Here is a 16328-nt window from a genome sequence, read left to right as displayed (position 1 = left end):
CCCGAGACCTTTCTCCACCAAGTCCAGTGACAGCCCTGATCTTGGTCCCAAAGCCTGGCCACAGTGGCAGGGCTGTCTCTCGGGGACGCAGATGCAACCCACCCCTCGGGGGCTGGTCTGCAGACTGCTGCAGCCACCTGCCCTCTCCAACGGGAATGGCGGCCACTCCGCCAAGGGGCCATTCTGAGCGGGCGTGGTGGGGGTGGGGATGGTTACCTGCTGAAGCATGAGGGCCTGCTGCTGCTGGAGGAGGACCTGGAGCTGCTGAGGGCTCAGCACCTGTTGCTGGAGGATCTGCTGCATCTGCTGCGGAGTGATAACCTGAGGTGTCATCATAGCCACCGACACGGGGACCTGGAACGTAACCGAGCGTGAATAGAGGCCAGGAAACCATAGCACGCTGCGTCCTGGGCCAGCGGCCGGCTGCCCCCAGCCTGCCCAGAGAGCTGACCACCTTCCCAGGCAATGCGGACTTCGGCAGAGGGACACCGTGCCGACCGCTGTGCCATCTCCCGTGGAGTCTGTAGGGGGTGATTTTTGGGGCACTAGGGATGGAACCCAAGGCCTCAGACACACTAGGCCAGCACTCGACCACTGAGCGACACCCCCAGCCCTGGAGTTTATTTTAAATACAGAAAAATGAGACCTTTCAGCCCTGATGGGGGTTCCAGAAAGTCTTAGAGACAGACAAGGAGGAGAAACTTAACAAATGCTATCCGGATCCGGGATAGAAAGAGCTCAGCTTCTAGTTAAGAACGAGTCTTCAATCAAAACGAGCTGGAGGAAGTTAACCCAAACCTGAATTTGGTATTAGGGGAGAAGGGACATAGGACCCCATAGCTTTGCAGCTGGAGTTATGGGACGCACTTCCTTTGTGCATAGCAATTTTCAGGACAATCAATAATTGCCAAGTCCCATTGATAAGGGAACCTCAGAGGCGCCCTCTGAACCTGAGCACAGACCCTTTCCGTGACGCCTTCACCCTTCCTTGTTCACCCAGCACACAGATGTCTCAATTCTTTCATATTATGTGTGATACCATTAAAAGCCGCTTTCCATGACATTTCAGTGACAAACAGCTACAGTGATGAACTTGATAGCATTTCATATTTGCAACTGTTAACACGTTTCTGCACGGGCATCTTTGCAAGGAACCTGTACACTGGATCTGAAAGGATGATGTCTTGTTCAGATAAAACACTGACATTAAAATGACAGCCTGTCTTGGCCAAGGTTACACAAATTGTATTCAAGCGGATACCTAATGACAATGCTATGAATTCCGCAAGCTTTCTAGAATGTAATTTAGCTATTCAAAATAATCACTGCACTTGTGTTTAATTTGCAGACTACATGAGAACCATTTTGTCAGTCCCCGTAATGCAAGACTATTTCATGAAGAATCACCCCCCCACACACACACACCCCAATGAAAAGATAAGAAAAGAAAACAACGAAGGAGAAGACAAAACCCGTATGTCTTGGAAGAGTAATATTTAAGCATCTTACTTCTCTTTGGTTTCTAATCAAACATGTGACAGCAAGAAGCAAGAGGCAGTAAAGGATATACTTTGTTAAAAAGGATCTGCTGTCATCTCATGTATTACAATAAAAGGTAATAACATGTTTTGCACTTTGCCTGTGTGCCACTTGAAAAAAATTCAGCAGACAATAGCTGATCAGAAGATAAAAGAATTAAAAAATCTTTCAGGAGAACAGTAAGCAAAAGGGAGAAATGCAGTATTAATTTTATGTAACATAATGTCTTAATGTGCAGTTTATCTTGACTCTCTCACATGATCTGTCCTGTCATTTGCATAGCGAGCTCTCATTCCTAATTTCACAGTCATTATGCTCTGATGTCCCGATTTCTCAGCATCACTAATTTTGATGAACTAAAAATGGTTCCTGAAGGTCAGATTCATGTACAGTGAATGCTCTGCACTGTTGCTGTGGGCATGTTGTGTGTGGGGATGTTGACGTGCAAGTTCTGCATGTTTAGAAAACACTAGCTTGAATCCTGGGAAAATTTCATTAACCCAGCTCTGGAAGGTCATCCATGAATTCTTCCTATTGCAGTGGCCTTTTAAGTGTAGATGTAGATACACTGTAATTTAAAACAGATGGGCATGTCTGAATATTTTTATATGCAAAAAGGGACAGATGTATATGAATGGATAAATTATCCTTTTAAAAAGATAATTCGCACCATGAAATACCACCAATGATCGGAACGGCGAACTTGCATTCAGTCTAGGGCAAACATCAAGATGACATTACCCAAACACCCAACCACCTACAAATTATTTCCAATTAGTTCACTTTGCCTTTGCCCAGAAGAAACTTTCTGGATTCTCAAATGCGCACGGGGTGCCAGTCATTGTCTGGGGCTGCCGAGGCCACACGTCATCTCACGGGGTTTACTTTTCCTTGGGAGTTGCATCACGGACCCGGCCAGGAGGTTCAATTAAGCAAACAAAAGAGCCATGTTTAAGGTTTCTTTTTTCCTCTGCGTTTCTTGGATGATGTACAATATAAATATTCTTGAGCCAAATTTCTAATGGTGATGAACAGGAAAACGCACAGGAATGGGTGGTGTAAGGTCTGAACAGACGGTGAACATGAACTTCACAGAGTTGTAACACAAGTCAGCACAGAAAGAATCCCCTGGCTGTGAATACTCAAGAGATCTATGGACATCCTGTTAGCAAGGGGCCAGGAGACTTCCGGGGGCACTCCGACCAGGGTGGTGGTCACACAGACGCATGGAACTGACAGAAGTCTTCTGCCTGTACCCTTAGTAGGAGTGCTATGGGCAAAGGACACCTCAGTGAATCGGGTTTTTTTTAGAAGTTTTCCATACGCACACACATACGTGTAGACACACATGCTTGTGCATGATTGTGTGTGTGTGCATATGTGTGTACGTATTCTAGAAGTTTTATTTTCTTTCTAACTCTGGTAAAATTGCGTGCATCTTCTTGAATGAGGAATACCACTGTCTCTTGACTGTCAATAAAAGGGGAGGGGTGATGAGGGACAGAACCCACACAGAGAATTTTCCAGCCTCACAGACAGCCCGCAGTTTAAGGCCCCTTTCCCACAGTTATCTATTAATCTTCTACAGTTATGCTGCAGAGCAGTGGATTGACCCTCCTCCCTTGCTTTCTTCCTCTGGACACTTTGATGGAGAAGCTGATGAGCAGCAAAACGCTTGGAGCAGCGGCCCAGCCTGGCCCATGGAGGGACAGCAGCAAGAAACTGGAGTGATCCTCCACCCCAGCTGATGGGTCCCCGAGTGACCAGAAGTGGCCATTGTGTCCCAATGGCTTGAACTTGGCTTTTACTGTCCGAAACCACATTTTCTCACCAGTTAGCACCAAACCTCTAAAGGGAGGCTCAAAATTAATTTATAAATGCAATAAAACTGAGATTTCCCCAAAGTTTCTGCTCTAACAGATCAGGAAAGGAGGTTATGGGAAGCTTTAGCAAACATATTCAAATGGATCGGAAACCATGGTGGGGTAGGGGGAAAAAAATCAGAGCACAGTTTAAGGCTTTAACTAGTTAAGAATTACAGCCATGTATCCACTGCCCGAATTCCCAGCGTCCAACTTTCTCATGCGCCAGTCCCCACTAATACTGGGAATCAAAGGGCACGCAGGACCAGCGACGGGCTATTACAGCCCACACTTTATTGCCCATTACTACCGAGGTCATTAGCGGCAAGAGTGATCGCAGCAGTCTTAACCTATTGATCACTGTAACTGCTATCATTTAATCCTGGGTTGAATGTGTGGAAAGCAGCTAAAGGCACACAGGAGAGACAGCCTCGCACTGAGAAATATGGCCAGAGCTCAGAAATTACACTCTGATTCATAAAATCTAGCCAGTGGTTTAAATCAATAGTATTTAAAACAGTCATGTGAGTTTTTAAGTACAGCGGTCTCGTATTTACGGGCCCCTCTTTGAGAGTATTCAGTGAAAACGAAGCTTTCCTCTTTTCCAATCCCACGCTGGCCACCTTGCTCTCCCGGAGATAAACACGTGCGTTTCTGATGTTCTCGGAGCCACAGGGCCTGGTGCCTATCTGGCAGTTTAAGCTAATTTTTTTTTCTTTCTCATAAGACAATTTAAATATAAGACAAAAAAATATATATATATCCCCGATACTGTAACTACCTCAGCTGTTTGAGTATATAGAAATGAGTGTTTTATGAGTTAACAATGAATCATAGAAGGCAATTTATGAAGAACTAGAATGATTCTGTCTAGCTGCCTTCAGGGATCAGAAATTCAAATTAAACTCCTGGCAGACATTTAAAGAATACTAGCATACAAAACTGAATTTAAACACACACACACACACACACACACACACACACACACACAGAGTTAACACTATTTAGTTGAGTTTCAAGAGGAAATCATGAATTAAAAAAACACACGGCATGATCCACTGTTGACTGATACCAGCTGGGTGTGCCCGGGCCACAGACCTCTGCTAGTGTGGGCCTGCTGCTCTAGCCCCAGAGCAGCCACCAACTGCTGTCCCAAGCCCCTGCACTGCCCAGCATGTTCTGCCTCTGCAAGTCTGAAGGCCTGAGGACTAGTCACATAATGGGCCTTATTGTTGTCTTTTATCTCAGGGAGAGGCAGGTGATGGGAGGGGAAAATCTGAAAAGCAAACAAACAAACAAAAACATTGGAGAAACAATGCTTCTTTCTAATCTAGGAGACAATTGAAGGAATTGGGTGGGAGGCAGACGACACAATATCAATACTGAAAATAACATGTTATCATGTTTTTCCCTCCCTGTAGCTTACGCTCCAGCTAAGGACCACGGGAGGGACAGGGAGAGGGAGAGCAGACAGACACACACTCTGCCCATCAGCATCTCCTACTACCACTGTGGACAAACTATAAAACCAGGAAGAACAAAAATTTATGCATGCTGCTTTATTTCCACAAACCTTTCTTTAAATTTATTTTCATTAAATAACCACCCCCCCCAAAAAAAAAAAATTAGGAACTGGTGTTCACCTTTGCTCCTTCACCACTGCATGTCCCAGGAACTAACTCCCCCCAGACACCAGGCTGTTTGGTGATGCAGTGATCTGGTTAGGCAGTGTTACCTAGTTAATCACATAACAAGAGCAAAACAAATTAAATCAGAAGGCTCCAGCATGTCAAAATAAAAGCAAACAAAGAAAATGGCTCTATAAAAAAGAAAAAAAAAAAAAAAAGAAAGAACGAACAAACTATGCCAAATTTTATATGAGCATATAGCAGCTGGCCTGTGCAGGAGGAAACCAACATCATAACCCCTGCCCTCCTGAGAAACTCGAGTTTTCAGAATTAACAAGCCAGTGCTACAACAGATGAACCAGCCAACAAAGTTAGAAAGTTCCATCTAGTCTCCATGGTATTACAAATATTAAAAAAAAAAAATCAGAAAAAAATTCTAACCAGGGAACATGGAAGGCAGCTGGATCATAAAGAAAAGAAAATACATTTCTGACATAATATTTCAGTTAAAAAAAAAAACAGAAAAAGAAAAAGCATGCTATTCATGTGGAAAGTATAATTCTGCTTCATTATGGAATTCTGCTTTTTGTATAACTCTTTTAGACTTAGCTATTTTGCCACAATACTGTACAAAGCATTAAGGCAAGTAATGGTTATTATATTAATGCAAAATCATCTAAGTAGTCAGTCATTAGCATAACTGTTCTCTCAGTAACAATGCAACCACCTATTAAAATTTTAGAAAAAAAAGACCTCTTTAAAATGCAATTAGCATTTCATTTTTTATCATTTTGTTTATTACATTCTATCAAGAAAGGCTATCTTTCTTCAGGAAGAACTGGAAGGCCAAGACTTGCCTGCCAATCAGGAGTTATTCCAGGTTATCCACCCTAATGGGCAATCTCTACCAAAGCTCTCCAAGTTCTTTTTCTTTTGTCTTTAAATTTAAAAAAGTGGCCTGAATTTCTATTTGTTTACAGCAGAGGTAAGGCTTCCTCGCTACAGTGTAGCATTTCCCAGGCAGAAGAGGGAACTCAAGAGCAGGCAGAATTGTTTTAGCCCTAATAAATATCAGCCTTATTTGCATAAAAATGTAAAGTTTACATAAATTAAATAGCTTTTCCCTTTAATAATTGTTAAATGCAGGAAATAGTGGAAGCTGCACAGGGAAATCATCACCCAAGAAGCACTGATCTCTTCAACCCAGCCGTTGTTGTTGTTATTATTATTATTACTATTACTACTACTACTACTACTTAAATCAAGAAAATTGCCTCCTCTCCCTTCCTCAACCTCTCTCCACCATAGGTAGGAGGGACAACACGTGAATCCAACACACCATGATGTTTTATAACAAAATCAAAGATGTTTTTAAGTACTGCCAAGGGAACTACCCCAAGAAGGGACATCAGAAGAGACTCTCCACAGTCCTTAGCTCTGGGAGGGAAGGACTGGGGTCTTCATTACCTTCTCTTGAATTCAAGTACTAATCAAAAATAATGGAAAAGCAACTGTATCCATCCTGATGGAGACACAGGCACAGCTAAAATAAGTGAGATAACTTGCAGATAGGGTTTTAGGTCAACTGTTAGTGTTACACGGAGAAAAACAAAATGTTGATCTTCCCTCAAAAAAAAAAAAAAAAAAAAAAAAAAAGAAAGAAAGAAAAGAAAAGAAAAAGAAAAAGAAAGAAAAAAGAAAAAAAGATTTTTCTAAGACTAACAGTAAAATTTAGCTCTGTTTTCTTCAAAGCTTCAACCAGCACAGGAAATAAAACAGGGAGCTTAACTACAAATAAGGCCCCCTATATTTTGAGGGGGGGAGAATAACTGAATTTTAACAGGCAGGTAGGCCCAAAGTGGATCATTCCAAAGTTTTCTGAGGCCCCAATTGGGTTATGACGACTTAACAACGTTGCTTTTTGTTTTTTTTTTGTTTTTGTTTTTAAACCACTGAAGCTTCTTCTGCCTGGCCTTCCTCAGCTCTCCCACCTTGTCATCCCAGTTAGGCTACGGGTGCAAAGGACAGTCTGATGACTCTCATGAGCAGACATCAGTTTCTAGTTTGACAATTCCAGCACTCACTGATTTACTTCTAATGAAGAGAGAGCTCTGTCAAAACCGCCTGCCTGGGAAAGGTCCAAATATGTTTAAAAAAAAAAAGACCAGGGGAGAGACCCAGGAAGACCCACCTTCCCAAGTGCTGGGACAATTATCGGAACCCAACAAGACAGCCATCTTCAGAAAAAAAGTGGAAGAAATTAAGCTGCCACAACAGTAACAGGTTAGATGAAAAAAATCAAAATTTAATGTATTCTCCTCTGTGTCATCTTGTTTTGTCAAGACATCAAATAGAATCGGGAACTACAAAATAACAAGCCCTTGAGAAATCACAGAAGCCCACCTTTTGATGTTGTTGATTTACCTTGTTCTCAGTTATTTGAACAATGATGTTTCAGATTTAAGGGCAAGATAAAGCTTAAAAATTAAAATGTGGTACCAAGGTATTCTAAAAAGCTCACCCTAACATTTAGCCTGCCTCTTCATTCATTAGTAGCTTTTAACCAGATTTGAAAACGAGGCATAATGCATGCGTTCAGAATTCATTTTTTCTCATTCTAGATTCATTTCTCTTCAAACAACTGCCAGCCAGGCTAGATGAGGGACCCAGAGAAGGTTATTCCCATCATCCGAAGGGAGAGGCCCAGTTTAGCTCTTGCCAGATAATTTGACTCCCTTCAGTCTGCAGAGGGTGTTTTAAGCAAAGAAGTACCAGAGTTTTCGATCATTTTTAAAATATTATTATTTTGTATGAAAGGAAAAAAAAAAAGGTGAAGAGCAGAAGGACATTCATGTGGCAGGGAAAGGGTGGTGCACTCTGAGAAGACTAAACCAGGTACCCAGCAATACCACGTTGCTTCCAAGAAAATGCAGCTTTCACCATACAATAAATTTAGCTTTGGGGAGTTCAGGGTACCCCACATCTCATCATGCAGGGCTGAACTCCTCTGCCTAAGAAGATGGACAGGTGAACAGCAACATAACTACCAGCCTTCTATCAAACCATCACCTACGAAACATATGCCACTAGGCTGTCACACACAGCCTGCTCAATTTTTCTATGTAGATAGCGTCTACTAAGGCATATAGAGGAGCTCCAAAAGGCAGCAGTTAAAAACATCTGTGTAAAGGCACTAAAATTAAACAACACTGTATTTGCGAGCACTACAATTTATAAAAACTAGACAGCTAATAAAGCCTTTTCATGATTGCAACTCCGTGGCATCAAAATGCCCGTTTTTGACATGCAACATACCGGAGAGACAACAGGCATCCATTTGTTGACGCACCTTCTCTGGTCAACTGTTGCCGGGGAGTTAGCCCCTGATTAGGAATCACAGTCAACTACCTGCATCCGACTGAAGCTGGTCCCGAGTTGGCTCAGCTACTGAGAGCATGGTTTTCAGATTCTGTTAAGTGAAATGCTCATCCACAGCTAAACCACATAATAAAATCAATTTCTTCAACCCTTTTTAATTTTTTTTTTTTTCTGGCCAACTCAAATTTTAATCACACCCTAGGGCCGAGAAAATGGTCACAACATTCTCCTCTGATTATCTGAGAAACACTGTGATTCAAACACTTCTGCACATCATGCTTGACAAATCTGGAATTTCACTGCTTTTAATGAATCTAGATTTTAATTTCACTGCATCTTACAATTGGAAGAAGGCTAAGCTAAAAAAGTTGTATGACTGGCCAATGTCAACAGGGAGTTTATCTTTGCAGTGACAGCCCCTGATGTGCTCAGACACAGGGCAGCAAGGATGAGGGTTTTGTTTCTTAAGGTGCATTTAACAGCAAAAAAAAAAAAAAAAAAAAAAATCAAACCAACCATTCCTATCAAGCTTCCTGATGATTTATGGTTTATCAACAGAGCGAGGTTACGCAACACCGCGTGCCTTTAGATGCGTTATTTCAGCTAGTTGAGATTTAATTAAGATCACAGCCTCTAAAATCCCTGTCAAATGAAATTCAGAGAAGACAAAACACCACACATCCCCATACAGAATGTTTCCATTCCATCCCTGGAAAAATATGAGTTAATCCGTGTCTGAAGGGCTGTAGACAAAAGTTCCCTGATTTTGTTTTCTTTTGACACTTAGGTTGTTTTCTGTCATACGTCACGAGACAATATCCCCCTTCAAGGAGGGAAGGAAAAATCCCGAGAGAAAGGAGCTGCAGAAAAGGCACTTGGAATTATGACCCGCGTCACTGGGCTTGGTGTCATGTCATGGCACTTGCCCATGATCACGCTTAAAAGTTTCATTTAATGAAATGTGCATATTTTTTTAAACAAACACACACACAAACGGGATGCCCACCTTCTTTCAATTACTTGGATTAAACAGATGACATGTTTCTCATTTCCTTCATTAACCAACTTTCTGTCAGGCAAGCTGTACATCTGAGCAGGAAAGAAAGTTCTTAAGGCACAGAGGCGAACACAAAGCCCAGGACTCTCATTCCACGAGTAGTTCTTAGGGTTAAAAAAAAAAAAAAGAAAAAAATCTTTAGCAGTCTGGTATTGACCCCTGCTATTTTGTTTTGAAGGGGGAAAAAAAATCAGGGCCGTGTGATCTTTCACCTCGGGAGATGTGTTTTTATTTGCATCATTTTCATATTTGTTGCTTATCTTCTGCCTTGGAAATGACAGGTGCTTGCAGTCTTGCTACTGACAGGGCCACTACACAAATAACTGTCTTGCCTGAGAGGCTAATGTAGTACTAATGAACAATAAATCAACTTTGATTATCAAGTGTCAGCCCAATCCGATCAAGGTTCAGCTACATCACACCCCAGAGTTAGCCAGCCAGTGTCTCTGGGTAGACAGTCTGTATTTTGGTTTCATTTTTACACACTTTTCACTGAAATGTGTCAGGCAGCACAAAGCAGCACATAAACTAGGTAGAGACCTTTTTTCAATTATGCAAAGGGTATCAATTAGGAGAGGCTTCTGTCTGCCTTGGTCTGCTTAGTGATGAGCCTGAACACTGAGCAGAGCGTTGTATTCTTCTGCACAACAAAACCAGCCCCGCAGAAACCCTAAACTGGAATCTCAGCGTGATCACGCTTGAGGTCTCCTTGACACTGACAGGCCAGACTGAACGCCTCACCGCCACCCAAGCCACCTCCTCCGCGTGCACACACACCAGCTCCTGAACACCTATTACACAACACACACAGGGCACAGCAGGGCCAATTCCCAAATAAAGACGTCACTTGCTCTAACTTAAGAAAAAAAAAATGGCTTCTTAGCACTTCCTAATGATAAAGCACACGTTACATTTTTTCCCTAAGCAGATTAGTCATTGATAGTATGATTCATATTTCCTGTTATCAGGCTTAATTTTTCCTCCAAATGTGTCACTTTCAGAATGTTGGAATCTATGGAAATTAGGTGATTTGCATTTTTTAAATTGGCTTGATTAGAACATTTGGTCTGTTTGGACAAGAATATAAAAGTATTAGCTATTTCAGTTTTAACTGGATGGCCCTGAAGGAGTTAATCCCAAAGAGGAAGAGTGTCTATGTACTTTGCCCCCCACTTTCTAAAGGTCTGCTCCTTCCCATCACCACACTTGGGAAGGAGGGGGCAAGTCCCCTTCCCACTGACCTTCTTCCTCCTGGCAGTTCTGACACTTGAGTTAGCCACATTTCCAGCCGGCTCAGCTGGGCGCACCGTGGCTCAGCCTGTGGCACTTCCAAACCCTAACCCCGCTCCCTACTTAATTAAAGTAACAGCAGAGACTTAGGACCCCCAACCAGTTGGACCGCTTGCCTGCCGGCCTGCGTTCATGGGGGGGCTCCTCCTCCCCCTCCCCTGCGCTGTGTGTGAACTCCTTGAATTTGAACAGCCACTCTCAAAATAGCCCAGACAGATATAGAAACAAACTATCAGAAGCAAAGAAACATCCACACGGGTTACACTCAGACTGAAGGCTCCTCGTCTATTTCACACGCTCTCTCTCGAGGTGACATAAATCACACCCCAGATATGTCCCCCAAATGCAGGGATGGTGAGGGCTTCACCAAAGTGGCTGCCTGAAGGCCAGACCGGCAGAAAACGAACTGCAGAGGGAGGAGAGGGAAAAAAGGCTCAGAAAGAGAAGCACACAGGCAGGACTTCCTCCAACTCTCAACTACACCCCACCCATGAACATTAAAAAAAAATAATAAAGGCGAGCGAGCGCGCGAGCAGGGCAAATCTCCCCCCAGGGCCGCAGGCCTCCGCCGCTGCCTCCCACCCTCCGCGGCCGCGGCCTCCACTTGGCAGCGCGCAACTCCGGTCCAAGTTGGGAAAGCGCGAGGAGGAGGAGGAGGAGGAGGAGGAGGAGGTTGGAAGACTCAACTTGGGCGCCCTGGGCGCTCCAGCCTCCGCGGCGAGGCCCGGGAAGCCCGCGGCGCGGCCGGGAAGGGGCGGCGCGGCGAGGACGCGGCGCGGGACCCACCTGACACTCTCCATGTAGCCGCCAGGCGGGAGCCGGCTCGGGGCGCCCGCGGCCGGGCTGGGCGCGGGGCTCGGTGCGGCGTCTGCACGCGCGGGGCGCGGGCTCGCTCGGGCTGACAGCGCCGCGCCCCCCGCCCCGCCCGCTCCGCCAATCACAGCCGCCGCCCGCCGCCCGCGCCGCGCCCCACACAATGGGCTCCGGCCGGCCCCGGCCCCCTCCGCGGCAGGTGAAATCTCGGCCCGCGCTTTTGTCTCCGCAACTCCGCTCGGCGCTCTCCCCGCGCCCCGCCGCCCGCCCCGTGCGCCCCCGCGGGCCCGCGGCCGCGCCGCCCGACACTGACCCGCAGCGGCGCGGCCGCCCGGCCTCGCCGGCGGGGACACCGGGCGCTGGCGGAGGGCGGCGAGGGCGAGCGGCGCTTTCCTCGAAAACGGCCGCCGCCGCACAACTTTCGCTTCACGTGGACGGGCCGCCGGCCCCGGCCTCCGCCGCCTCGCAGGGCCCGGCCCGCGGACCCGGCGCCACTTCCCCTCGGAGCGGCCGCGGCGAGGCCGGGCCCCGCTGCCCCGAGAGATGACCCTGCTGTCCCGTGCCCTCCCCAGCTGCCCGGCTGCAGCCACGGCCGGGCCGAGCGGCTCGGGGCGCACGTCAAGGGGACAGTCGCCACCGGACAGGGTGGCTCTCCAGTGCCGTCAGAAGCCCAGGGTGGTGGGTTGGTTTTTCTTTTTCTTTTTAAAAGGCACCGGTGAGCCGGGTTTTGGCTCCAGGATAGGAGAAGGGTGCTGGGTTAGTGTAGCCGACCTGGGCCTCAGGGAACCGCAGCTCCACTAACCAGCGTCAGACTAGAAACTTTCAGGCCTGTATCAAGACACGTGTGTCTGCAGTTCGCACACTCACTCAGCCATATTCACAGATATCCAAACAGTACTTATGTACACTCCAACTTACAGAAGAGTGTTTATATTTTTATTATTTTTCTCAAGCTGTTCAAGGAAGAGGAGCAGTGATAAGTGATCACCTATTTTCCCTCAATTAAAAAAAAAAAAAAAAAGGTTTAAAAAGGACAGCAGAGCCTAACCCAGTGATTGCAAGAGCTGAGTGTGTCTGGATTGGAGCTCTCGCAGTGTGCATGCCGGTTCCTACAAGCCAGAGAGCATGCTGATGGTATTGCCACTCCAGCAAATGCCTCAGCCTCCACAGGGTGAGTGCAGAGCAGAGACTCCCCCATTAATCTGGATGCAAAGGAGACAAAGTGGAGCAACAGGCCCTCCATGCATGATCAGATGTCATATGGGTACATGCAGGTCGCTCCCCACCTTTGAGTGTTTTTCCTGTCACCTAACAAATTTATTAGTGGCATCTTTTCAGGTCATAAAAACGTGACCCCACCCTACCATGAATATTCAATACAGAACCAAATCCACTCTTTTGGGGGGTGGGGGCACCTTAAATCTGCCAGAACATCCTGTCCCCTCCATCAAGAGTCCTCTTAAAGAGACAAGGTATTGCTGGGGTGGGGGTGGGGTGCAGAACCAAAGGAGGAAATAAAAATATACGACATTCTCTCCAACCAATGCACAGCAAAAAAGTGAAGTGGAACTGTGGCCATTTCGAAATACACAAGTGATTTTTTTTCCATATTAAAATCAATTTGAGTTTTAACGTCTGTGAACAAAATGGGGTGCCCTCTGAATATTCGAGTTGTTTGTTTTAAAGCTCTGGGTCTTCAGGAGGCATCCATAAAACTCATATGTGCTTTAACAACCAGGGCTGGCTGCCCTGCAGGCCGCGTTGATCGTCTCCAGGAGCATCAAAACAAACAACAAACAAGCAAACAAAAACACATTAAGGAGGCTCCTGACCCAGCTGTGCGGATGAGCCTCACCAAATAATTATAGAGTGATGCAAGGCAAGCGATTACTCAAGTATTAAATTGTACGGTGCTGTGGCTTCAAGCACCACGAGGCCCACAGGGCAGAGAAGGCCCGAGCTCTGCGGAGGCCCCATGGGGAGGTGGTGTTCCAAGGGCTGATGGTTTGGGTGAGGGAGGGAGGGGACAAGATGGAGAGGGAAGTGGCTTAGCACACAAGCTCAGAAGCCACCTGGAGTCCAGTCCACCCTCCCTCCCAACAGACAGATGACACAGTGACTCAGAGACTACTTCTGGGCAAGGAAATCTACCATCAGCGAGAAACCCACACCCTCTGCACAGCCCCCACCCGCCATGTGGGTTAGCACTGGCCTCTGGGCATCCCCACTGGGCCCTGTGTGCCTGCCCTGGATCTGGGACTCAGTGAACACTGGGCCGTCCATGGCGAAACGAATTCATCATGTTAAACCATGAGTGGCTTAGGAGACACACTGCCATTTTTGTCCCCATCAGCTCCAATGCCAGGGCATTTTGTTAAGGTGAGACAGAAGGAAAAAAAAGCGTTTGGATTGGGGGGGGGGGGTGTTGCGGGGAGTGTGCGAGAAGGTGTCGTGTCCTACCCTGTGTCGAAACTGCAATCCCATTTTATAGAAGATGGCACTGGGGTTTAGAAATGCAGACTGGGTTTTTCCTCTGCTAAGAGTCAAGCAAACTCAGTACCACAGCCCACCACGGGAAGCAGGTTCTGGACAGTTAACAGGAAGAGAGGTCAATGTTAAAGGAACACCTGGGTGAGGCGGGAGGCTCGTGTTTAAGGAAGAGTGAAGGAACACTAAATACCATACTTAAAAATATTTTTGATGCCCACATCCTAACACCCACAACAGACACAGTCTTGTTCAAACACCACATATTAAGAGACCTGTCAGTTGCTAAATGAGTCCATTGTGCGTCTGAGAAGAGATTACTGGGATCCCACCCCAACCCTAACCACCAAATAACACACCTGGGACTCCAGGCGCGGAGCGCCTTCGGCTCAGTCCTGAGCACGGGCCCTCCACTCGAGGGCAGTGGGAGGCTTCATTGAGCTGGGGATGGACATGAGAAGGTGGAGGAGAAGCCGAATCTCACAGGACGCTGCTTCACGTGACGGACAGGGCCCAGGGAGCCCTGAGCTCACGGCCACGGGCCCTGGCACAGGTGCTTCTCAGCTTCCGCTGAGGGCCTGCTGGGCTACAGCTGCTTGGAGCCAACCGGAGAAAGCACAGGAAGATGGTGGAAGAATGCACAGCCCGAGGAGAGGCGAGGCGTAATTCAAGTTCTAAACAGACTCGCTGTGAACACCCCTGGCCTGTCTGTGCCTTCCCAGGGCAGCCTGTCAGAGTTACTGGACTGCAGCAGCAATGCCCCATTCCTGAGAGCTGGGCACTGCCTCCAAGGAACCGCCATCCCATCTTGATTTAAGTGGCGCTTTTACTTGAAAATATAAATTAATACATCATCCATCTACAGGGAGCCGAGGCCGCTCCATATCGATGCTGTTTATGCCACGCGATGTCGGTGTTGACAATGACGCTAATTATGTTGTTTTTCTTCTGTGCCTGCTAGTTTGGCCAAGGGAGAAGCCTGAGAGATCCCACTATTCCTCGGGAGTTTAAATTTCTCTTTATGACATCCTCCAAACTGCCGTTCACATCTTCATTTAGTGCCACATTTTATAATGCCAGTGTCTCTGGGTAATTCATATATCCACAGCATGACATGTCAACATGCCGGTAACTTATGAACATGATAGGTACATGAGCTACAGAAAACATTCACCAAAAAGAGAGAGAGAGAGAAGAGAAATGCCTCACTCTAAAACTAAAGACGTTCATAAAACATCGCAGGTAAACAAAGCCACTCGCAGAAAATAAAACGGGCGACATCCTGTCCTGCCCCTCCTCTAACTGACAGTAATAAACGGTCCTCTCTCCTTTATGGCAGAAGTAGAATCCCTCGTCTTAACACGACGTGGAGATCCATCAGCGGACTGCTGCTGTCAGGAGGTCAGCACTGACGACGCTGATCTGTGCAGAGTCCTGGAAGAGGTCCTGTGGGGGCAGGTGGCATTCACCAGGAAGCCCTCTTCTTCAGACCCGGGGAAGACCTGCACCTCCACCAAGGTGACCCGTGCCTTCCCCTCCTAAGGGCAGTGGTGCTTAGGTCCCACCTACACCACAGCCAGAACTGGGCACTGAAAATTCGTCTCAGTAAAAATGATTTTTTTGACATTTATTTACGTAGCGATTGCTGATTACCACAGAGAGGCAACTGAGCCCCTTTCCTCAGGAGCCAGGGCCTTTCTGGAGACTGGGGCGCAGCAGGCCTGAGGGGAGGCCCAGGAGCCTGCCCCATCTTGCCCTCCCAGCCCAGCGCGGCTCCGCCCCCTCCCTGACCCTGGGCTGACACACCCTGGTGTCAAAACCCTTTTGACGCCTGCCCTCTGCTGGTGAGCCTGCCGGGACGGGAAATCTCCAGCACCTCAACTTACTCTGAAAGCCAGGCAGAGGAAGGACGGGGCCTGGACTGCTCACTGGAATGTCCAAATTAAGATACTGAACCAAAGCCAGAGGAGGGTCCCCTGGTGAAATATGGCCCCTTTAATGTAAAAACGCCTTTTGGTGTAGTCTGTGGCCTGCTCGCTTTCACCCCGGAGCGCCAAATCCTATAGTTCAGCTCCCTAGGAGCTGACCGGCCGTAGGCCATCCTGCCTTCCTCGGCTGGCGCTCCCTAGAGTCTGTGCATTCTCAATAAACACCCCCTTAGCAATAACGGGCCACTGTCCCCATTGCAGTGGTCCCCGAGGTTTTATGGCACAGCATGTTCAGCTGAGTGGAGTCCAGGTTTTCCTCTGGCACTCGGAAGACCTACAGCAGGGG

The 16328-nt window shown here is 47.0% G+C and overlaps 1 protein-coding gene across 8 annotated transcripts in view; it reads right to left on the bottom strand.

The window, feature by feature from the left end:
• Positions 1-16328, bottom strand: part of Foxp1 (forkhead box P1) — a 523563-nt gene that overhangs the window by 80482 nt on the left and 426753 nt on the right. For 6 of the 8 annotated variants that reach the window (XM_076841227.1, XM_076841222.1, XM_076841223.2 and 3 more), the window contains one exon: positions 217-354. In XM_076841227.1, the coding sequence (XP_076697342.1) occupies positions 217-354 (138 nt within the window). Of the gene's footprint in view, positions 1-216; positions 355-11540; positions 11618-11880; positions 11949-16328 lie in introns of those variants that run through there. The other 2 variants (XM_076841225.1, XM_076841224.1) reach the window with 2 other exon arrangements.

Source organism: Callospermophilus lateralis, chromosome 20 (assembly GCF_048772815.1).
Source record: "Callospermophilus lateralis isolate mCalLat2 chromosome 20, mCalLat2.hap1, whole genome shotgun sequence".
Taxonomy (NCBI): Eukaryota; Metazoa; Chordata; class Mammalia; order Rodentia; family Sciuridae; genus Callospermophilus; species Callospermophilus lateralis.
Note: the sequence above shows the minus strand (reverse complement) of the source record. Positions and strands in the feature narration are given on the sequence as shown.